The following is a 25840-nucleotide window of genomic DNA, read 5'->3' as shown; positions in this document are numbered from 1 at the left end:
AAAATCTTAGCTCAATCTTCCTCAGGGAAGATTTACCTAACTAGGTTTAATTCTCATTACATTTGCTCAGAATCACATACAACCACTATTTATTTAGTTGTTCATTCATTCATCTAAGACCCCATCATCTTTTACTTGGATTACTGCAAAAATCTCCTAAGTAACCTCCTTGATATAGTCTATATGCAACAGAGCAGTCAAAGCAAATCTTTTTAAATGAAAGTCAGATTATGTCACTTTTTCGCTGAGAACCCTCCAATGGTTTCCCATCTTCCTCGGGGTAAAAATCAAAGCTCTTGCAGTGGCTTAAATCCTTCACATCCTCACAAATCACACCAGATGGTTACACTGAACTCTTTACTACTATTCCTCAAGTTCATCAAGTTCACTCCTCTACATCAGGACACGAGATCTCTTTTCCTAGAATGCTCTTCTAGATATCTGTATGATTTCCTTCTTCACTTCCTTCTGGTCAGCTCAAATATCACTTTATCCATGAGGCCTTATAGCATTTTATACAACAAAATAGCAAATTTCCCACCTCAGCACTCCCTATCTCCTGATCCTGTTTGATGTTTCTTCATAGCATTTACCACCTTCTGACATACTATATTTTACTCATTTATTTTTATTTTTTTAGTGTCTTCCCCACCAATACCAATAGAACATAAACTTAATAAGAGCAGGGATTTTATTTGTTGTTATATCTCCATTGTCTCCAACAATACCTGGCACATAGTAGACATTATATCTAAGATGATAATTTCCATAAAACAAGCCAGACTGATTTCTAAAATAAGCAATTTACTATACAGCTGGAAAAATTTTTAATAAAAGTTCAAGTTATCTCATAATAACTAAATAAAATCCCAGTGTCTTTTAGAAATTTTATTCTAAATTATAGTTAAGAAAAGAACATATAAGGTTTTTAAAAAGTGCAAATATTCAAATTTATAAACTAGATGAAGAAAATATGAAGAAGAGCAAAATGGAACAAGAGATTATAAAAGGAAAAAGAATGTACATTTTTAACAACTATGAAGCATATTAATGTTAATTGTTATTGATGACTTAAAATTACTAAATTCCTAGTGTTTTACCTGGCCCACTGTAGCTCAGATTTCATGTGGAGTTTTCATCATAGGTAATTCTCCCAATTTCTTACAGTCTGTTGAGTTATAGAAAGCATTATCATAAGCTTTACTATTAAAAATACTAATAATTCTACCTAGTTAGACATTACCAAACATTTCCTACATTCTAGTAATCATTAAGTTCTCTATAGGAAATAAGGTGTTGGATCATAAAGGAGGGAAAATAAAACTGCATTATATTCAAAAATAAGGAAACAGTGCTGTTTTGGGATTTTTTCCCCCAAAAAGTCCCCCTAGCAAAACTATTACCACCAAATCTTACTAATCATACTTTTCTCTGTATTCAACTGGCACTCATTTCATAAAGTTTCATGTCACCTCTTAAACTTTCCATCCCTCCACTCCTACCAAGTCACAAATACAGTTAACTTCAGTTGATTGGTAAAGATGAATAACAATATTTAATTAGCACCACATCATTTATAACAAATATCCAGGCTCTACTAAGTGACTTAGGAACAATGAAGATATTAGCAACATTTTAAAAGTTCTTTAAGAGAGTTCAAACCTCCAATTATTAATTCAAAAGCATATGCCAAGTTAATTATAGTCAAAAGTAGATTTGTGGAATTTTCTCTCTTTTAGCCAAAAGATTCAAAAGTAATTTATAAATAAAACTGAAATAATGTATGAATTAGCTGTTTATATGTTGTTACTCTGAAGAGTAAAACAAATGAATTTAACAGTTCAGTCTTTAATATCAAAGTTATTTTGTACTCATTGTACAGAGTTATTATGTACTAATGATACAAACTGCCTTAATCAGAAATCCAATTTTATACTTCTGGTTTGTTTATTTTTTAGCTCAGCTTTTTACCGGTTATTTTTCTAGGGCAGTAGTTCTCAATCATTGCAGTGATTAGAATCCTCTGTGGAATTTATTTAAATGATGATTCCCTGGGCTTCTAGAGATTCTAATTCAACGGTTTGGGTGGGGCATCAAGAATTTGCATTGTTAATAAGCACCCAAATCCAGTTAGTTATCCAGTTAGTTAATCTAGTTAATGGTGCTCAAATCATTTGTGGAGAAATACTGATACAGAAAGCCCCAGTAGTAGATACTTTCTACCAATTCTTAACAAACTACTCTTCTCCCATGAACTCTAAACCCCAGTACATTTCATTTTACATCCATAATTGATATATTAAAACCATTTATTCAATAGGTTTTCTGTGAGGGCCTGCTATATGGCCAGCTATCCTCAAATGTTATAAAGTTCATAAGACTACATGATTTCTGCTTAAGGATTCAAAAATGACACATCAAGGCCTTTAAAAATAATCGTTCTCTCCATATAGAAACTTTCTTCAGCCAGGTTGAACTGCCAAAGCTATACTAATCAAAACTTTCAGACTAGCAGTATTCATTTCACTTGAAATGAGAGACGCGATATTTTTGCCCTTTACCACCCTGAAAATGTTAATAGCAAATAGATTTTTCACTAACAAAACATATGTACTCATTATTTTTCCATTCTCTTTGCCATACTGAAGAAAAATAAGCCCTTCAAGACATTTTTTAAAGTGTGAACACTGATTGTATCCACTGAAATACAAATTATAACATTGAACAATAAATATAATTGTGAATACATGATATGTAAGACATTTTGCAAGAAGGTTTTGGTATACGGATGAACTCTGGAACTTATGGTCTACTAAAAGACCTCAATGGGTCAGCCAGATTTGGAACATGACCTATACAAATGAAATGAACTTTCAATTATCAACCAATGGATCATCCACTTGCCATTTCTAGTTATATTCTGGGTCACAGATATATTAGTCCTATAAATAACATCTATCCAATTTAATTATTTTATTCTTTTTTTTTTAGTTTTTGGTTTCCTGCTATGTGCTATTTAACCCATCTCCTAACCTCAGGAGACTTTAAAAAGGTCATTTTGCTTAACCAGTTAATAAATTTATGCTGTCTCTTCTCTGTTTGGAGTGAGTATCAAATAACTGAGCAATATGAGCAAGATGGGAAATGCTGAAATTGTGTAACAGTAATAGAATATTTTGAAAGGATAAAGTAAAGTTTATAAGTTATTAAATGCCCCTATCCAAAGTGTCTTGTATATATGTTGTGGCTAATGTTCAATTGCAAACTAAAATTTAATAACTCCAAATCAACTCCTGGATAGTCCAAGCTCCTCAATATGACCGAAAGTCAAGATTTTCACCATATATATATTTCCAGTTTTAGGACTTATTACTTCCTCAAAAAAAGTAGTAATAGTTTAATAATTTATTTGGTGCTTTCCATTTTCCAGCCACTATTGGCCAGTCAATCTGTGTGGTAACATTACAAATAAATACTATTAGTTATATTTTAAAGTAGGAACACTGAGGCTTACCATTTTACCCATTTTCATAAAAATCACATAAGATGTAGTCAGGATTCAAATTCTGGTTTGACTCCAAAGTACGTGCTCTTAATCATTAGATATTAGTACATCCTCTTCATACCCCGACATCCCAGCCAGAATAAACTAAATCATAAGTCTTCACGTATGCCATGACCTTCCACGTCTTCATGTTTTTCCCTATGTTTTTTTCCTGTTTCTGGGAATATCCTTAAATCTTGTCCCCCTCAGATTGGCTCAACATTCAAAAATAGTTATTAAAATGCTCATTTTGTGTCTGGCATTGTTCTAGGCACAAGAGATAGAATGGTGAGCAAGAAAAAGATTCAGCCATTATGGAGCTAACTTTCTCTGAACTCCTATTTTGCCATCAATACCTGACTGAAAGTCTCTACTTTAGTAAAAATTTCCTTCACACCTCTTCTTTTAAAATTAATTTCTTCTTCTGTTTGCTCATAGCACTTTATAGAAACCTTTATCATTACCTATCATATGGCATGATTTTAAATGCAATCAAATTTAATTTCTTCTGAAGAGGGTTACGGTTTTAAGAATTGAAAAGTTAAACTTAGAAGCATGCTTTGCACTTTTTAAAATTCCTTGCTCTTACATATTTTACAAATTCCAAATTATCTTTAAATTGTCTTCATATAATGATATACACATAAACCATCAACTTGTGGGCTAACAGCCTAATCATAATATCTATATGCAAGTTTCCCTTTAAGACATTGAACTATGTAATAATAGTCTATTGGTTGGAGAATCATAGAATTTTAAATCTAGAAGGGCCCAAATAGGAAATCTTTTTTGAAACCTTCTTTTTAAAGATGAAGAAATTTGGTGTTGAAAAGGTGAGATAGCATTTTTGGTTAGCATTTTAGTTTTCAGAATCTGCCCTACTCCAGCCACCAAATAAATAAATAAATAACAGTCTTTTAAAATATTTGTCAGTAAAATAATTCAGTTGTCAGACTAGTTCAAGATCTATTGATTATTCAGCTTCTGTTATTACTGAACTAAATAAGCCAAAGGTACACAATAAGAAAGCTATAAAATATTTAAAATAAGTAGGAAAACAAAAGTTAATAAGCAACCTCTAGACCATTAAAATAACCACCAATCATATTGGATCTAAATTAAAATATGCTATTTTTTTCTTCCTTTGTTGATTTTACCATTCTCCAGGCTTAAGTCTTCAATCAGCCAATCAAAATTATTTTACTGCACACTTAATACATGCAAGCACTCCCCTAGATATTAAAGTCTCCTTTGATCTTGTATTTGGCATTTATCACACACTGGCTTCCATTCTCTATCATTCATATATTGACCTTAGCTTCCAGCCAGATTATAACCTCCTGAAGGGCAGGGACAATTTATACTTCTCTATAAACCCAGTAGTGCTCCCCATCTTTTATATTTCATAGCATGCAGATAAAAATGTTAATATCTGTATGGCATGCTGGAGGAAACTCTCAAGGACAGTCGTGTCTAAAGGTTCTTGACCCAAGGCTCCAGCCACCCCAAACTCTATTGACCCCTAACGTCTGGAGGGATAAATACCTTGAAACACTTGTAACCTAAAGCACAAACTTTGCACAGCACTAGTTGGGAAGCTGTGCTCCAACAGTCTGCAGTCCCTATTATGGTTCTAGGCTACTGTGGGTACTGAACAAGTATTTTGTGAATTAACATAATAGCACATGGAACCCCCTGCTTGCACTGAAAGACTAAGTGAGTGAAGGAGGTGACAGGCCTCAACTAGACATAGCATGACAAATGTTAGTTTGATATGCCAAAGATTCCAAGTTATCAATGTTTCATTTGCAAAGTTAATGAACAAACAATACTACAGTAGAAGAAATGTACTTTAAAAGTACCTCAGAGCTATATTACAGCTTAAAAGATAAAGTAATCCATAAATACCTACTGTTGGGTTGAATTGTGCCCCTCCCCCAAAAGATGTTGAAGTCCTAACCCTCAGTACCTGAGAATGAAACTTTATTTGAAAATAGCTGCAAATAAAATCAATTAAATGAAGTAGAGTGGGCTCCTAATCAAATATAATTAGTTTCCTTATAAGTTGATAGCCAACTGAAGACACAGAAACACAGGGAGAGCCCCACAGGATGACAAAGGTATAAAGTGAAGTTATCTTTAGCAACTTGTATAGTGTATGGTCTAGGCTAGGACAACTAAATCTTTTCTCCCCAGTTTTCAGTCAAAAAATGCCTATTTTTTTCCATCAGTCTAGTATAAGGAACAGCTAATACAGAAAAGTTTTAAGTATATTCCTTCCTGCCCATAATCTAAATCTGACAGTAGCCCCCAGTAGATTAATGGAAAGAATACAATTTTATATAGCAGCTTAATGGTCAGCAAAAAATATGGATAATATTAATGTTATTTATCAGGATAATTATTTACTACCATTCCCATTTCTATTTATGTTAAAATTTAAAGGGAATGTAATAAAGAGAAACATAAATAGAGACCCTTGATTACAGCCCTCCAAATACAACTCTATTCCTTTTATTTAAGTTAATTGTATTTCTGTCTTTTGTTCTAAATAGGATCTCATGCATTAATTTTTCTCATCAGTTATAACAATAAATGGCCAATATATAATAGTATTTATGAACTGCTCACTGAAATAAAGGGATTGTATTAGGGCTGACACAAATGACTGACCTGATTAGAAAAATGTTTATAATAAAGTTTACAGATAAAAGGCCAAATATTGGAAAGTTCTTTTTGCTTTTCCTCTAAAAATACTACATAGATCCTCTATGAATAAGTCCAAATGATCCAAATGAGTAAGTCACACACCTCATATGGCCAACAGTACACAAAAACGTGGCTCTAATCCTTTATCTCCCAAGGTATAGCTATTTCCTTCCAGGCAGAGTTCAGAACGTGAGATTCCTATTCCATAAGTTTTATTCATAAACTGACTTTTCATGCTATCATTCCCCATGTAATAAATTGAATTTTCACAACTGAAATTTATAGCAGGGCAGCAGAGTATATATAGTCTTTTCACAGCAAGATTGTTTCAATAATTCCTACACTATGTAATTTCAGTTAAAGCTGCTAACCATAGACTATAATTAAGTTAACATTCAAGACTTTACTACACCTCCCTATAAAGTGTAAACACAAACTGGTATTTCTGAAGTGTGTGGATTCTCTTTCATTCATACAGTTGAACTATCCATTGCACACTTTAAGTTCCATACACAGACACCAAGCACTGAAGGAAACAGAAAACATTATGCTAACATGACTATAGTATTGATGAATAAAAAAACATAACCCCAAGGCTAAGCTGCCAAATAAGTAGTGAATTAATTTCTGTAAAGTACTCCAATATTACAAAGGTGTGTTGAAAGGTGTCTGCTCATGTTTCAAATTAAACGCACTGCTGGTCAGCATTAGCACCTCAGCTTTGAACACCAGCCATTTGCCTATAACACTTCAGGGGCTAGGAAAAACGGATTTGCCGTTCACACTGGAATAATTAGAACATGTCAGGAAGAATTAATTTCCTCATTTTTCAAAAGGATACACAGAAATTACCATGTTATTATATGACAGGGTCCCTTGGAGAATTATATTAAATTTAATTTCTAGCGCAGCCCACACAACAAATTAAAGTCATAAATAAGATGGAAAGAAGCGGGACGCAGAGCATATGTTTATGGCAATGAGTGAAGCCAAGGGACCAGAAACAACTATCTTCATTTCATTTTATTTAAATCAGCCAGACACTGTGTATCTGAATGACAGCACTTGTTAATGGTGCTGAGATTATAGGCTCCTTAATTTTAGAAAACAGAAGCAGTCAGTCAATGTCTGAAATAGTACATTCCCTACAATGCAAAAATTAGTATAAATTTACTTCCCTTTCAAGTCCATTTCTTTTTGCCCTGCAGCAAGTTTAACATAGATAAACTTATTTTTAATAATACTATTTCTCTATTTATCTTCTCTTTGGGCAATTTTCTTGGGTCAAAAAAATGAGAAAAATAAAACAGAAGAATCACCAGGATAAGTGAAATTTACAAACATAGTGTTTGTCCAAAATACAAGCTTCCTGCTCCATTCTGTAAATACATGTATCAATTCAAAGCTGAGAGACAAATTTCTCTAAAGAAAAACCTTTTTCATATTAAATTAAAAATGTCTTTCTTACACTGCCTATCAAATTGGAGTGAAACTGCTAACGATACTGTTCAAACATCCTAAAAACACTAGATTTTTTAGCTATTCACTAATTCCCAATATGTGTATGGAATGGAAAGGATTATGGAGCCCACTAATAATATAGCCACCACTCATGGCCAGAGACTTTCCTGCTTCCTTCTCCTTCTGCTTAAGAGTCTCTCCTCAGGTATCACCTCTCTCCCTTCCACCTCAGCAAGCTAGCCATGCGCAGTCAAGAAAAGACTCACACTATGGTCATATCATCCACTCTGAAATCAGCCCAAGCTCGGCAGAGAAACATTATTTAAACTTTAATAAATGTATTATAAAATATTAATGACATTATTGATTTCCTCCCTTCTCCCTGTACATTTATACACTTTTATTTGTTAGTTAAGTTATGGGTAAAATAATGAGACTAGAAGCAAGTACATAAGACTCTGTTCATTTTTTCCTGTATACTATAAAAAAGACTCAAGGTGTCCTATAGAAATTAATGTTCTTGCACTGAGAAGCAGCACTTCCTCTAACTATTTTAAGGCTGGCATTTTAGACCTACCAGCAATCCAAATGCTTTAGACACCAACTATCAAAACAATTTATATTGTGTTATTAACCCATTCAAAATTTCTTAAAAATGATAACTATTTTATCGTTAACAGAAAATATGCTCAATGCATTAAAATGCAAAAAAATTATGGGATGATGTTTACAAAACTATTTAAAATGACTAAATCAAAAGCAACAATAACAAAAAAAACTGCCACAAATGAGAATCACTGATAATTTAGCTAATTTCTTCCTCCTTCCAACATATTCACCTACAGATTCTAAGTCATAAATGTTAAGATTACTCACAGGCCCAGAAACATGTTGGCATTTTATCATGCTTAATAACTGAAGACATTCTTAAGGTGAAAAAGGAGTTTGTACACCTTAAGAAATGACTGTCATGAAACTGAGCACTCCCCTGAGTGCAACAAACTTTAAATAATTTGTGAATCAATTAACTGGCGACTCTCTTCATAACACAGATTTCACACTCCCAGGTCACTGCATTATCAGTCTGATACGAATCATAACATTTTGGAGAAAAGTTCATAATTGAAATCATTAATTAATTTAACAGGACTTTTAGTTATGCATTGCATTAAACAGCTGTAAAGGAGCAGAGATTAATTGGTTGTTTCTCTGACAATTTTCACTGCTGCTATTACTTGGAGGAAAACTTTTCCACTTGTAAAGCACATCATGCTCTCTATAATCTGGCAGTGACCTATCAAAGCAATTCAAAGTTGAAGAAACCATAATTTCTCTAAAATGAATCCTGGAACCTCTGATGTGTTTCTCTGGAAGAAAAAGAAAAATTTTAATGACCAACATTGTAAAGCCTGACCTTCTCCTCTGTGAAAATGAAACCTGCATCTGGAATAAAGCCTTAAAAGTATGTATCATAAGTAGCTCACAGAAATGAGTAAGCCAAAGATATACCCAGCTAACATTTTCCTGAAACTAGAGAGATGATATGTATTCATACATTTTGTATATTCTTATTTTTCTCCTAAAAACTGAAATAAAAGCTATTAACCATAAAGTGTATTTCTGTTAGTATCCAGTGCTTTTACTTCTTAGGCTTTAGAACCATTTGACTGACCTACAAGTTGTCTAGCAAATTAATTGGCTGATAAAGTATAGGTAAGTTCAAAAAGCAACTCAGAAAGGACCATTTTAAGGAAAGGTGACCAGCAATTTTTTCATCATTCCAAACTACTTTCATATCACATCACACTCTGCACAACTTCATCATTTTAACAGCTTAATATCTCATTTGCTATAGTAAAGGCACTAAAATATATACCATGAAGATTCTTTAAAAATGGGTAATTTCCTAAAAAATGCCCATCTTACTAACATTAATTAGCCAAAATTGAACATTTTTCAGGTTATATCAGAAAATAACCAACTGTACCACCAAAAACTTTTTTTTTAACCTAATCCCTTGCCCCTTCCTTTCTGCCCCACATGTGGCAATGATACTGAATTCTTACAATTCTTAAAACACACCAGGCTGTTTCAATGTCTAGGTGCTTTTACAAATGCTATACCCTCAGCTTAGAGCATTCTTTCCATCTCCACATCCCATCTAAGTAACTCCCTTTTCATGCCTTTAAGAAGCAGCTCAAATGTTGACCTAATCAATAAAGCCTTCCCCAAACTCTCTTTGGCAAATTTCAAATTTTTGTGTATCCTATTTCATTTATATCTCAATTCTAAGTCTAACATGTTATTATAATTTCTCTCTTTACCTGTCTCTCCATTAGATTTTTAAGCTACGTAAAGGCTGGCTTTAGTGTGCTATTCACATTTAAATCTCAAACATATCTATCTGGCACATATTAAGCCATCAGTAAATGTCTATTGATTAAAAAAGAATAAATAAATGAACATGCATATATTTATTTCCACATTTCATTTCAATAGTATTTATTGATTGTCTGTTATATAGCAACCACAGTGCTAGACGCTTGACGGAATCTTCACAATTTTTTAAGTAAAAAAAAAAAAAGGAAAACATAGTTCAACTATATTTTCTAAACATTTAACCTCATTTATCTTTTGGGTATTTTGTTTAAAGACTGGTAATTATTTTCTAATGAAATTTGGAGTGGGACAGTGTCATTTTAGGATATCTTTTGTCATCAAAGACCCTTTGCATCAAAAGATCCCTTCCCAGGAGTCAAATTAAATGAATATATTAAAAATAGTTTATGCCTGTGGTTCTACCTCTGCACCCTTATCTAGTCAATACACATGAAAGGAAATTAGAACAAGAAATGTTTCCTCACTTGAGCAGAAGAAAGCAGCTTGTCTTTTCTAAGATAGCTTGTTATAAAGTCAAACTAATTACAGGGCCATTTCCTCTTTTAGATGTATTATTTCCAATAATTCACTGTGGAGGTGAGGCAAACTGTAATGGTTCATGTCCCATGATTTGCATTTCTCACTGTATCTTTATCTCACTTATTTTTCATTTCAGCCTATTATAATGACAAGGATAAGTTGGCATTTTCTTCAAGTGTTGTCCTTTAAATACAAATCTGTGGCAATTTTGCTTTTCTAATGGGGTTGTTTCCTGATTCCAAACTTAGTTTATCTAAATGTAATTGCTACCTCAGAGTTCTTGTAAGAATTAAATGAGATAACATATGTAGGTACTCAATAAATGTTACTTCTCTTTGGTCCCTCTTCCTCTGAAACACAAATGACCCAGAGAATATGTCCTAAAGCAGACTATTGTTAGGGAACCATGTTGACACTGTGTGCACAATTGGCTTCCACTCTGTAGATATTTAAGATGTTAAAAATAGTAAAAAGTGATGTATCTATCTTTGTTAGAAATAGTTGAATGACAAACTGTGAAATTAAAAGTGATAAAGAGTGGAGATGAGGTCTGCCTAAGTAGAAGTGTAGACTGCTGGTCATGTATCCATTTTCACTCCACCAATTTCTCCTTGTGACCAAGGAGACTGACCAGAGTTAGATTCTGAATCTATGCCCAAAGCATAGAATAAAACAAAGTTAACTTTCACATAGGAATCAAATTCATATTTTCCCTATCAGAAAAATTCATTGATTTTAGTTAACTTAAGGGCTATTAAAACCAGTGGTGCTTTAGGGAGGCAATATCTTGATAGCATTATGTGATCCTAAGATCCAGAAAATCCTAAATGAAGAATAAAATCTGATTAAGTGGAACCTAATTAAACTTATAAGCTATCATACAGCAAAGGAAACCATAAACAAAACAAAAGAAAACAACCTATGGAATGAGAGAAAATATTTGCAAGTGATGTGACTGACAAGGGCTTAATTTCTAGATATACAAACAGCTCTACAACTTAATTAACAAAAACAAACAACCCAATCCAAAAATTGGCAGAAGAACTAAACAAGCAGTTCTTCAATGAAAACATACAAACAGCCAATAGGCACATGAAAAAAATGTTCAATATTGCTAATTATCAGACACATACAAATCAAAATTACAATGAGGTATCACCTCAAACAAGTTAGAATGGCCATGATTTTAAAAGTCCACAAATGATAAATCCTAGAGAGGGTATAGAGGAAAGAGAACCCTCCTACATTGTTGGTGGGAATGTAGTTTGGTTCAGCCATTACGGAAAACAGTATGGAGATTCCTTAAAAAACTAAAAATAGACTTACCATATGATCCAGCAATCCCACTCCTGGGCATGTATCTGGAGGGAACTCTAATTCAAAAAGATACATGTACCCCAATGTTCACTGCAGCACAATTTACAACAGCCAAGACATGGAAACAACATAAATGTCCATCAACAGATGACTGGATAAAGACGTTGTGGTATATTTATATAATGGAATACTACTCAGCCATAAAAAGAATAGTCATTTACAGCAATATTGGTGGACCTGGAGATCATCATTCTAAGTGAAGTAAGCCAGAAAGAGAAAGAAAAATATCATATGATACCATTTATATGTGGATCTAAAAAAAAAAAAAAAAAAGACACAAATGAACTTATTTACAAAAAAAAAACAGACTCACTGAAATATAAAACAAACTTATGGTTACCAGGAAAAAAGGAGTTGGGAAGGGATAAATTGGGAGTTTGAGATTTGCATATACTAACTACTATATATAAAATAGATAAAGACATTTCTACTGTGTAGCACAGAGAACTATATTCAATTTGTTGTAGTAACCTATAATGAAAAGAATATGAAAAAATATATGCATGTATATATATGACTGAAACATTATGCTGTACACTAGAAATTGACACAACATTGTAAACTGACTATACTTCAATTTTAAAAAGAAGGAAACAAAAAGAATAGAATCCAATGTATAAGCTTGGATTCTATCTAAAGATTCACATTAAAATATATAAACAAGACAATGCCAGAGTAACATAGATCCATTACTTTATACTTAATAAATCAGGGAAAATGTAACATATAATCCACCAACTCTAAAAATTATTTGCCAGCTAATAGTGAATTGTTGCTCTCTTTTATCTCCAGTCTTATCTAAAATACATATGCTTTATTTCTTGTTCAGCCTCTCACTCTACCAACACACTCAAAATTGCCCCATTATTTGTATATTTGTGTATTTTCCCAACATGGTTGCAGCCAGGATCTGTGAGTGTTTTTGCATCCATGTTCATAAACCAAATCTGTCTACTCATAGAAGTATTTAGGAGTTTCATCAGCATCTTCCAATCATGTACTTATTACTGATCATGTTCTTATTACATTCTCCCATCACTGAAAGTACTCTTTCTTAAATTCCTCTGGACTTCAAAGTATGTTTTTTGTTGTAGTACCTTTGAATCCAAGTTCATCTTATTCATCTTATTCCACCTTGTCTGAGTACCCTTGAGGAGGCTGGTTTTAGAATCCTGAGTTCAATGAGGCTTAGATCTAGCACACCGGCCTGCTTTCAAATTCTCCTCTGGGGTAGCATCACATAGCAATTACATATTGAACAAGTCCATCTCCTTGTATAAAAGTGTGTCTACAAAGGTTCATTTATAGTTAGTGTGGCAGAAGTACCTGGATCAATGCCAATTTTTAGTTTGGAATCTTTGGTTTTCTCATTAATGGTCATAAAATGACCATAGGTACATCTCACTCCCAAGAAGATACAAAGTAGAAAGCAATATTTCAACATTTTCCAAAAATAGGACAATAGATTTCTTCTGAAAGTGTATGTCTGGCTTATGGGAGAGAGAGAGATGCAAGAAGGTAGAAAGGATGTTATTTTTCTAGATCATCATTTTAATAAACAGAAACAAGATCCATTTGCACCTTACTTAGAAGATTCAAGAATCATCTTTCCAGTACAAGAATGAACGTGATAATGGAGATTATAAGGACTGTAAGAATGAAAAAATGAAAGAAGGGGCAGAGGAGATAAGGTAGAGAGGAGATTAGCAGAGAGAGAGAAAAGGGGACAAGAGGAAAGTCACAGGAGGAGAAGAGAAGGGAAACAGGGAAGAGAAAGAGACAGAGAAAGGAGGGAAGAGAGAAACTGTCTAGTATTAAACCTAGGAATGTGGCAGTGGGTGGGACGGGGAAAAAAGAGGTTATAAAAGCCAACTGTACCCATTATTTTCTTTCTAAAATACTTACCACTTTACAGAGAGAGATTGAAAAAATGAGGTAAGTGAATTACCTTCACAAAAACTTACTCTTGTTTGACTTAATTAGTTTCATGGAGCCGACAGCCCCACACCTTGCTTAAGAATTTCAGTGGTCATATTTCTGCATAGTCAAAGTGATCCCAAACAATTTCTCCAATGTATTACACATATAAACAAGTTTTTCTTGAAAACCAGTCACGATGGTCATTTTTTCCTCCGTTTTTCTCTTCAACAAACATAGTTATTATAGAAAACGAAAGGAAAATTCCACTCTTCATTCATGTTTGAGTTCCTCTGACTTGCTAAAATATCCCAGCCTGCAGCATAAGATGTAATTCCATGTAATGTATTTCTTTTTTCCTTAAAAAGAAGACTTTTACAAGATTCAATTATACAAGATTTAAACAGAGCATCAAGTTTTTCTATTCATGGCTCTGGAGAGGCTTTTTTTGTTTTCTTTCTCCTATCCTTTCTTTTTCTATTTTTCTTTACAGAATGAAAATTATTTTATTTCAAGGAGTTTATATTCAAGAAGTTTCAATTTACATTATTAAAAATATGTGGCAATCATCATCACAAGTCTGTTTTTCTTTACTTTATGATATATACTCTTCACAAAAGCACTTAACTTTTTTTTGAGCTAAAATTAAGACATTATTAGAGTTGAGAGAAAAAGTATGGTCATGGAGTAAAACAATCATGATTTTTAATTTGGCCACTATCATTTTAGTATGTTATTCAGGAAAGCTGATATACTACTCTGAGCCTCAATTTCATCAACTATAAAAATAGGTGTAATAACAATTTCTACCTCACAGGATAATCATGAGGATTAAATAGTAAAATTCTCGAGTCAAGTATATATAAAGCATTTAACACAACATTTGGCACAATTAAGCACTCAATACATGCTGTTATTAACAGATTATATATGCAACTAGTGGAGTACAAAATGTATCTTTCTAATAATAAACAGGCAGCAGAATTAGTATCCATTCACTTCAACAATGAGTGAAGGAGACTCATTGTTTAAAACCAACAATATACCTGTTCATGAACTATACTTCAATTTTTTAAAAATGGTAGACCAAAAAATATGAAGATCAAGACTTTTTTAGGAAGTGCCTGCTTTAATGAAATATTTTTCAAACTATGGGTTGAATGAGTGATAAAATCAATTTTCTGAGTGCCAGCCAGCATTTTTTATTAAAAAGGAAAGGAGAGAAGGGAATGGAGGAGAGAGGAAGCAACAGAAGAGGAAAGGACAGGGAAGAAAAGAGAAAATAAAATACATTGCACATATTAAGGATAAGTATTTTTCGTGAAAACTTTTTATTTCAGTTTTATTAGACTGCATACTGGGTCAGATTATAAATTCATTTCCTACTCTGAGTCACAACCAAAAATGTTTGAAAGCCTCCTGACTTAATGGAAACTAGAACATGTGAATCCATAAGCGTTTGTCTAACAGGGAAAGAGCCAACCAACCACCTCGCTCCTTCAACAGTTTCTCTTAATTCATGCAGTGTAGCAGTTGAAGCTATCTAGTGCCCTTTGGGATATCTTTTGATATCTTCTTATTTGAAATACTACAACACAGAAGTAGCCACCTATCAGAGTTTACCCAAGGACAACAGAGAGAGATTAGATGGCTTCTGAATAACTATTCTAGTTCTAGAATCATGAAGCAAGCAGTGAAGTAAAATGAAGAAAAGTTAATAAAAGTAAAAGATTTGAGGTATTTTTCACATTCAACAAATTCAGGCACTTACAAATAAAAGACTGAGGAAACGATTCTTCTCCTAAAAATCTGATGGATTTGTGGAATAACCGGACAGCAAAGTGCCACCCAGTATGCTTTAACTTAAAGAAACTCAGTTATATTTATCTATCCTTTTGCAAGATACATAGGGTATGTGTGGAAGTTGGGGTGGCAGCAGTGGAGAGAAGTGTTCAAGTGGAAGGTGCATATAAATGGTTACGTTCACTTCAGTCTTATTTCAAACCAAACCAGTATGGTGGTCAGCTGTCAGCCAAAGAGAACAGGGGCAGGAACAGAGCCAATCAAGCTGTGTTAAGTAACCCAGTCATTCCATAGAAATCTGTACAGCTCTTGTTCCCTGGCAGTACAGCTGGCAACAGCACAGCAGTAATTTGAGGGGTTTTCTATAGGGTGCTTATGAGTTTGATTTCACTGTTGGCTTCTTGCCATTGCAACTTATACACTGGGTAGCTCTGTTTGTGAGTTACTCAACTATGTGCTTAGATGATAAAGAATCAGATTTTTCACTTGGTAGGCATGAAGTCAGCTGAGTTTTCACTTTGCCAAATGCTTCTTTTTTATTTTTTTTCAAACTCCCCAGGTTAAGAAAAATACATGGTTTGTATTGCCAAGCACTTTTCCCCTACACTTTGAGCCATGTATTTCTTTGGGAAACTAAATTCTTTCTATTTTACCCATAATTCATCAAACTGTTTTCTCTGACAGCTTAAATCTTTAGAGCCTTTTAAAATACCACTTCTCTCATTTTCTCCCCACTACTCTCCTTTTTTCATACTTTCCCGTTGGCAATCAAAAAAAAAATACATAATTTGCCAGATTTGAAGTAAAAAGGATGAATAGAATTCAACTGCTCAAGTTCAAGATGATGTTTTACATGTGACCAAATAAACTTTCCATTACCTATCTGCACTTTCATATGACTTTCTTCAGATACTCTTAAAGAACATAATGTAGTTAGACAGTAATGTTATGTAAATAGTTTCCAGTGTATGGGAAATTCAGGTTTTGCTTTTTGGAACTTTCTGTAATTTCTTTTTCTGAGTATTTTTGATCTGCGGTTGGTTGAATCCACAGATGTAGAACACTCGAATATGGAGAACCAACAGTATTTAACCTTGAGTCAAACTTAGATGCTTCTTACATGTATATAGCATCTCATCTTATATGAGACCTTATCAATAAAACATTACAAAACTGTTCTGATATTAGAATCTGAACTACTATTACCAGTGCTACCATTTAAAAGCCAAAATTATGGGAGTGGGTGGGGGAGTAAGAAGAAGGTATACAATGAAAATACTTGGAATACACTGTAAAGCATGGTGAATGAGCATAAGTACTGATCTTCTCCACACTTTTGGCTCATCAGTGTAAAACCAGAAAATGCTCCTTTTTCACCCTCAAAACATATAAACCTCCAATGGGAAGTCTTTCGTGTAAACAGACATACATCTCCATACCAAGGCCACCAGGGTCATCCATTCCCTCCTACTTCAGCCAGGATACCCAGTTACTCTCTTTCTGTAACTAGGGACATCAGGAAGTCTTCCCAAATTCAGTTTCAGTGGGTGTTTCATTTTCACTACTGTTCACTGGTAGAGTGGAAGTAGGAAAAGTCAAATCCAACCATCAGAAATTTGTCAAAAGAATGTTATTAAAGTTAGATTTCAACATGAGATTTCATATCAAAACCACTTAACAGATAGTAGTTAGCTACTTGGTACTCTCAATATTATAATTCAGCCATATAATAAGGTAAAAGCGTTTCAACAGGTTGCTCAAGGAATCAAATCACCATCTGTAACATGTTTTCTGTAAGAATATCCATTCCAAATTTCAAGCAACAAACTTTCAGAAATTTATCCATTAGTAAGTTGGAAATTGCCTACAAATACATCCCTGTGAATACTTCAGAGAAGTCTTTTTATGATATAGATTTAAAAATACTAAAAAAAAAAAAAAAAGGCAACTGACTATTAGCCTTTATTAAGTAGGTCATATGCTTTACAAAAGGGGAAGCACAAATTTTAAAAAGCAAGAATTCAATGTGAAAGTTATAAATTATGTCCTTATTTACTATATATGAAGTCTGGGATTTTCAAATAGAGCACTTGGAAGTATTTGTGAAAAAATGATTATTTGTGGCTGTAACACATTGTTAATATGATGACAACAAGAGTTATAATCAAGCCAATACTATGAGTTATGAGTAATGGGGAAAATATAGGCAGTTTCTAAACCTACATATATTATTATCTTCTCCTGAATATAAGTGATTCAGATGTTGCCTAAAAATGATACACAAGGTTTCTAAGGTGAGGGCACTAGGAAAGTTAACACAACTACAAGTCAACTCACTGTCGTGAAAATTTGACAGAAGTAACTAACAGCACACTTAATGATCTGTATGACTCAGTATTTTCTTTTCCTGTATAAGCAAGGCTGTGTGGATCCATAAAAATGTTACCTGGGCAAAGCTTTGAACATCTAGCATCAGAACTTCTTAAAAAGCCACCATATGTGCTACACTAATATATGTATAGTAATGCCTAAGTGATCTTCTAATATAAGCCAATTTCAAACGATTAAGAAAAACTAGCCTGCTCTAGGAAGGCAAACAGCATTCACAAAGCCTGGATTCAAAACAAAGATGGATGGGCAAAAATCATTTAAGTGTTTGAAGGAAATAACATATGGACCTTTTGGCACAAATGAGAACAGAATTTCAATTGTTTAAGAAACTTGGGGTTGGGGAGAGGGAAATATTAGGCCTTCTCTTGAGGTAGCACAAGCCACAACTAAATATATCATTGCTCTCCCATTTATAACATAAATCAGATATTGAGACTTGTAGTATGAAGTCAGAAGTATTGCCTGCAACCAACTGCTCTGTGACATTCTCATCCAACTCCTGAGCCTGAAGTCCCACAACAGCTGAAGACTCTGATAACACCAAACCTTCCCCCTGAGCACACTGCTAGTGGACACCACATTGCACATGCTCCTCACTCATTCTTTACACCCCTCTCTACCATCAGTGATCACTTTATTTACCAGCATGCTGTCCTTCAGCCATAGAAGATATGCTTTAAAATTGGAGCTCTGCTAACAATTTCTGTCAGTTCAGCTGGGAATGGAAGGTTCACTTATTAGGTTGTATCCATTGGAGTAGTTCATCATTCCGGGTAATCTAAACAATTCTAAATTTCTAAACAATTGCATTCTAAACAATTGTAAAGTCTCCACTGAAGAAGCATGTTTGAGTGGTATGCCCTCTTTTTGTGACTGGGCAAAACTATCAGTATATGTGCATTTTGAGTAAAGGGGTGTGTGTGTGTGTGTGTGTAATCATAGTACATATTCAAACATCTGAGAGTATAAGATTATACAGGAATGAGAAAAATATTCTTACCAAGAGGGTTAAATTCAAATGAAATGTTGTTTATCAAGAACGATTCTGAAGAAGGCCCCAGTGTTTGACGTTTTCATTAGTGGTTCTAAGAAAACAATGTATAGTGCTTTAAGTGAAATAAGGGTAAATGGCATTTCATTGCGATGTGTTGCTGTGGTCTGTATGACTCAAACTGTACAAATGAGATTTTCTGGGATTTTGTCTTCCCTTAGAAAGGAAAACAGGAAGAAGAATTTTTTCATAGTGATGAGGCATAGGGCAAGAAATGGACATATAAATAACCGTTAGCTCAGTGTAAAGGATCCCTGAAGAAAAGAGAAGAAACCCAGGAGATGTGCACGTCAAATAAAAATGGAGAATATGGCTCTATTTCAGCTCAAACTAATATTCCTTTTTCAGGAATCATCCCCTCTGGCTCACTGCTGACAATCCACAGATAGCATATGAGTGAGATACATTCATGAGTAAGATGAACAGGGATGTTCCACAGCAGGTAAATAAATTTGTTTCCACTGAGATAATTATTCTTACCGTGTGTCACTGCTCTCATGACATAAACAGGACAGGTGATGACATCCTATAAAATGCAATTTTTATTCCTATACTCCTGACATCAAGATACATAACTCATTCAGCCCTCATGAATTTTTTTTTTCTTTTGCTCTAAAGCTATGAGTGAGTTTTTGTTTGTTCTTGTTTCTTGCCTTTTAGAAAAGTGCTATCATCATCTGTGCAATACTGTTGAGAGGATACGGGAAAAAATGGGACTGTCATTATTTTAGACTACCTGGTCCTTTACATATGTTACATAGGATTACATATGTTATTATGTGAGATAGCTGAATATAGCTATTTTACTTGGATTTTTAAGGTTAACATCTGCATCATATAATCTCTATGCAATACCTATATCCTCAAATCAAAGCCTTCTCCCAAACCTCATGTCTTTTCAGACCTAACCTAGGCAAGAAACAAGGAATCACAAGCCTTTGTACCAACAAATAATTTTTCCAACTATAATTCATTAGTACCTTATTCCAAAAGCATATGAATACTTACAAGATGGTTAATCCTCATTAAAAACTAAGATTACATGACATAATTACTTGTAAATAAGAAAAATGAATTAAACTCTTACCCTTTCCTATGTCGGGCACTAGTTGTGAATCATATATACAATTAGAGTTACATTGCTAAGCTAAAAATATTGGTAAAGATCTAAAAATGACAAACAGTGCCTTTTAAATTAATGTCTTATTAGTTGAGTGAAGTACACTGACAAAGAATAATTTATGCTTATTCAAACTGCACTCGACATCTTCAGGTGTTTCCAAATGAGCTCACAGAAGAGTGATTAAATGCATCTGATAACAAGCCACACATTGCTGAAATTACTTACCGCCTCATTTTATGATTAATTAAACATGTAGATTAAAGTTGCAAAAGAATTTAGATTAATGAGCAAGTTAAGTCTTGCTGATATAAGTGAATTGGGAATTGGATGCTCTGTGGAACTTTATAAACATGCATTTTATAATGAATAAGACAAGGCTACATGCAGAATCGTGGCCACCAGGGCCTTTTGACGATGCAGTCTTTTTTAACATGGTTTGACAGCTTTCAAATAACATTCTTCTATAGGCTTTAAACTTTGTGCTTTGCTGTAAAATACAAGACTACATAACTCATGTACCAGGAGTGCGATTATTTTCGAGCTCTCCAAGGTAATGACCCCCTGTAGTAGCAGCTGTTCAGAAAAAATTACAAGCTCAATTGTTATTTTAATCAGAGATAGTTTTGTAGTTAAAAACAGCTATACAACTTGTAAAATTATATGACATCTCATCAGCACCTTCTCTTCAACACTCCTTCCTCCAAAAGTAAAAGTATCCCCCCAAAAGTCATAGCTTTCTAGAGGACTTATTAGCAAGGTAAGGTGCTCAGTCATTCATAAAATATTCAAAGCCATTTATTAGTGAAGTTTCTGTGCTAGGAAAGGTAATGTTTAAATTTATAACAACTCTTATCAGCTCCAAGATTGTGTCAAAATATCTGCTGGGGTTTGCTGAGTATCCAATTTTTCTCTTTTAAGATCAGCTTTACCTAATCTGAGTAGTTTAGACTGTGTCAAAAGCCAAGTTGGACTTTATGATTTTGCAGGGCAAGAGAAATTCAGGTTGTTCACAGAGATGTAATGCATTCTCCTTTGCAGGGGATACAGAAGTGGCAAGAAATTCAGCCAAAGTTACTAGCTTTGGGTTTAAAGCCTACTTTATTTTTATTACTAAGCTTGTAGCACTTATAACTACCAGAGAATAATGAAGACACTCCTACAAATTCTTTGAATGGATCCAATCTGCTATCTAAAATAAACCTCTGATTATTTTCTTCTTATTTTCAGACCTTATGTGTGATACATTTTTTAGCAAGAGTGAGATTTTTATGTTAACTTTTTTCCTTTTAATTCAGATTTTTTTTTATACTCTAAAGACTTACCAAGAAAACTATGGAAATTTTTACAAAGATCAAAAGGATCTGCTTTCATGACACAGGTGGAAAATTACCATCATTAACCCTACATGTTTATCAAGTGGACATAATGTCCCATTTGAAGATTTATGTGAATGAAAATACAATATTGAGACATAAGTCTGACTATACTAAAACTTATTAAAAGCTTATAAGCAACCAAAACAAATAGTCTCTATTTGATTTGTTTACTTCCTTTCAGTTTTAAGTCAATGCCTTTTACCAAGTAATGTAAACCACATTTTATCACCACAAAAAAGTTATTTTCTTAAAATTTATAAGCTTTTTCCCCTTGTAGTACAACTTGAACATAATAGAATTTCTAGGTAGAAATATGGACCCAAATACTTCAAGGACCAAATATTATACTTTTTCTTCAGATAAAAATTCAAATTCATTTATACTCCTTAAAATAGGAAATCTGACAACACAGTGGTTATATCATATCAAAACAAGCTAAGTTAGAGATCTAAAAATAATTCTTTTGTGATCATAAGATGTATTTGGGTATGTGCCAGAAGGACATAGATTATTCAGATAGCTCAGCAAGCCACCAAATTTTAGGGAGCAAGATCTTTCCACTCTAGTCATTGCCATATTATTTCTAGGCCCCACAAATTATGAGATGTGTCATAGATTTACTAATAATTTAATAAAATTGTGTCATTCCTGTGGCATTTTAATATAAGAAGATACATTTATTTCCTCATGAATGTAATTTTGATAAAATAACTGTCCTATACTGACTATACTTAGCTATTATATGTACTTATTATTAGCATGTTTTAAATTTTATGATAAATATACAGTTTACTTGCATAGATTACATAAAGTTATCAGTTATTTAAAGTTAACAGTATATGTTTAGCGGAAATAACAAAATAGGTACTTCACTCTGAAATTATGAAAAAATGGGAAATTTAAAATATCAAAAATCAGCCATGATACAATATAAAAATTCTTAAGCATTTATTTCATTAAATCAAGATGGCAATTTATTATAACACATTTTCTTTTTTACTTCAGAAGAAGACATAGTCATGTGGGCTATGAATCTTGCATTTCTAAGAAGCAATCAATATCTTCTCTATTTCACCTATAGTTTGAAAAAAAGTATAAAAATACTCACCAGAAACCAAAATTAGAAGACTAAACTCATTTTCACACGTGATTGGGCCCAGGTTTGTCAAGGTGAACTATGAATGCATTAATATCCATAATACTGCCAAATGCTGAACTATTAATATTATTAATATTGTTGTTGTAAGATTCATCAAAACTCAGCCTCTCAACATGTTTACAAGCACCCTGGAGGCAACATGTCTCAAACTAAAAATAAGGTGACTCTCAACCAAGCAAACTGTCATCAAGGCCAGACTAAGGTTCATAAATGCAAAGAACCAGTTTATAATGAAACCAGCAAATGAAGTCAGATGCCACCACATGCCAGATCCTTGCCAACTCAGCACCCAGCAGTTGAGATCCAGGCAGATGACTATAGGTGGTTCTTCACTTGGCAGGATCAGCAGCATTATGCACTATACATATGAGCTGTATGTATCAATGGAAGTATTCAACAACCAAAAACAGTGCTGAAAATTGGCTCCAAAACTACTATGGTTTATCAATTTTTATTCTATTAACTGTGCAAATTCTTTAGTTCTTTTAACCAAGCACATAGTTAGTTAACTGGAAGAGTCCTGAATTTTCCCTTGAGGGAAAAAATAAAATATTACATGGCATTAGTTATGCTTGAATCCCTTTTAAAATCCCCATACATCCAAAATATTTTGTGAGTAAGTGCACATTAACAATGGTTTTTTATAAGCCAATTGGAGATTTAAAGTATAATTATTTTTTTAAGTCAAAGGTTTCTAAACTTGATTCTGTACCTTATATTATATGAATTCTATGATGGGAAATTAAAATTGAAACTAATTTTATTTGTAAAATAAATAACTTAAAAGAATACAAGTGGTTTCAGAACTCGGAAAATTTTAGGATTTCGGATACTCATCTTTCCATTTTTTTATTCAGTAGATATGTTCCCTATAAATAGAAACATTCCTGAAAAATATTGAATTGTAGTAGTAAAATTGTTTCATTTGTATGTAAAATTTAGCCAATAATCCCAATAGTTACAAACACAAGTTAAAACTAGAAGATGTAAAGAAATTGGGTGTTAAAGTTACCTAGGCCTTAGTATTGGACCACAAAATGCAATGCAATCCTCATTTGCCATGGAAATAGGAAATAAATGGGAACATTAGTTACACTCACAAATTATATATTATACCTGGGCTCTTATACAAAGTGATGAGGGGTCACAAAGTCCTTCTTGAAGCATTTTTCTTTCCTCATCGGAAGATATAGAATGTCTAAAAAGAAGAAACTAATAGTTATCAGACCCACTATCTGCCAGAAATAAAATAAATTTTCTCTATGCATCATATAATCTTTCCAACAACCACACCCATTTTACAGATGAGAGAATTGAATCTCAGAAAGGCTAAGTAATTTGTCCAGAGTTACACCAAATGGCAGAGATAAGAGTGAAGCCCTAGTGATCTCAGCTCCAAGGTCCATTTGATGTTACATTATACTTATTTACAGCCTATACTATTCTTTGGTTTTATGCTATTCTCCATTACCTAGAATTTCTTTCTGCTTCTTCTCAGTTAATCCATACCCCTCTCCTCCTTCTAAGTTTCACCTACTCCAAAAAGTATATTATTTTCTCTCAGCACTTTGTTTAAAAGCCTCTATTACAATTCAAGTTATACTGATTCACACAATATATATTTATGTAATGTCACCAATGTTACCATCTATATTATAGCAAGGTGCTGAAGGTATCACAAAATCGTTCCATTGACACACTACAGTATGTCTCTCTCATTGTCCATGCTATATTCCTCTATCCTCTCTCACCATCACAGTAACTTTAGTAGTAGTAGTAGTAGTAACAGCAGCAGTAGTATTTACTAGTATCATCATTATCATTATTATATATTACTAACCTCAACCAACCACTTTCTGCTCCCATGTTGCTCTCTGGAATCCCCAAATCTTACCCCCTCTCTCCTTCATTCTACTCAAATGTTATCATACTATTAAACTATCTCTTTTTCCTTCCTAATCAAAAATTCTACTCCTGAATATTTCATAAAAGGTGTCTTGACTATTCATTTATGCAACAAATACCTAAGCATTTACTAGATGCCAAAAACTAAGGATAGATAAACAAGATAGATCTTATTTGTTTAAGGGCTTACAATCTACCACAAACAGCAAACACATAAACCAAAATTTATAATGTAGATGTGTGTCAAATGAAAGTATAAAAAAAAGTTATGTGAGTACAAAAAATAAAGAGTAATAATTCATCTGGAAAGCTTCATATAGAAGGTGGTATACAAAATAAGGCTTATTGAACAGGATGCAGGCAGAGAAATGACAATATTAATGATCAATTACTGAATACTTTCTCAATGTGTGAAGCACTCAATATACTGCATGCTTAATATATATCATATATTTTCTTCCTATATGTGGAGATTTCTGTTACTGGCGAAGATGGACTAACAGGGACTGGATTTACTCTTCTGGCTTAAACAACTTAAAAACTGGAAAAAATATATGAAAACAACAGTTTTTAGAAACTGAATATCAGGCAATGAAGAACAGTGATTCTTGAGAGAAGAAAAACAAATGAGGTCATCCCTCTAGTTGTCCCAGTTTACTGCCTCAAGAAAGAAATTACCAACTGCAGTGTACAGAGGCAGAGCCTAATGGTCTCAATGAATTAAGAAGATAAATCTGGGCGTCTAAAGAGGCCAACGTGGCTGGAGTTAGTAACACAGAGTAACAAAGGAGAGACCTGCACATAGACTTCCAGAGATCTACAGAGAATCCTCCACAAAAATTTAGACAATCACTGATAAGCACACATATGTGAGGAAACTAACCAAGATTAGGGAAAGATGTACCTAAATGGAGCAGAGAAAAAAATCTCCAGAGCTCATACAAATCCAGGAATAATTCAGTTTCCCATCATCAAAGTGAAAAACTTCATAATGTCAGTGCTGGGCAGAGTACTCGGAAAAGTATTGCCTCAACAATGCAGAAAAGCAACCCTACACTAGAGGTTGTGTTGGTTCCAACTGACAGTGCTTAAAAGAAAGTACTGA

General features: G+C 33.5%; 1 protein-coding gene across 18 annotated transcripts in view; it reads right to left on the bottom strand.

Moving 5' to 3' along the window:
- Window positions 1-25840, bottom strand: part of SOX6 (SRY-box transcription factor 6) — a 561278-nt gene that overhangs the window by 412581 nt on the left and 122857 nt on the right. For 6 of the 18 annotated variants that reach the window (XM_074372343.1, XM_074372340.1, XM_074372344.1 and 3 more), the window contains exon 3: window positions 23947-24028. The exons of 7 other annotated variants lie outside the window; for them this stretch is intronic. Coding sequence is in view for 5 of the 11 variants with exons in the window: in XM_074372328.1 (XP_074228429.1) it covers window positions 1101-1126 (26 nt within the window). In the remaining 6 variants the exon portion in view is untranslated. Of the gene's footprint in view, window positions 1-1100; window positions 1169-23946; window positions 24029-25840 lie in introns of all 18 variants that reach the window. 5 more of the 18 variants (XM_074372328.1, XM_074372326.1, XM_074372327.1 and 2 more) reach the window with 1 other exon arrangement.

Source organism: Camelus bactrianus, chromosome 10 (genome assembly GCF_048773025.1).
Source record: "Camelus bactrianus isolate YW-2024 breed Bactrian camel chromosome 10, ASM4877302v1, whole genome shotgun sequence".
NCBI lineage: Eukaryota > Metazoa > Chordata > Mammalia > Artiodactyla > Camelidae > Camelus > Camelus bactrianus.
Note: the sequence above shows the minus strand (reverse complement) of the source record. Positions and strands in the feature narration are given on the sequence as shown.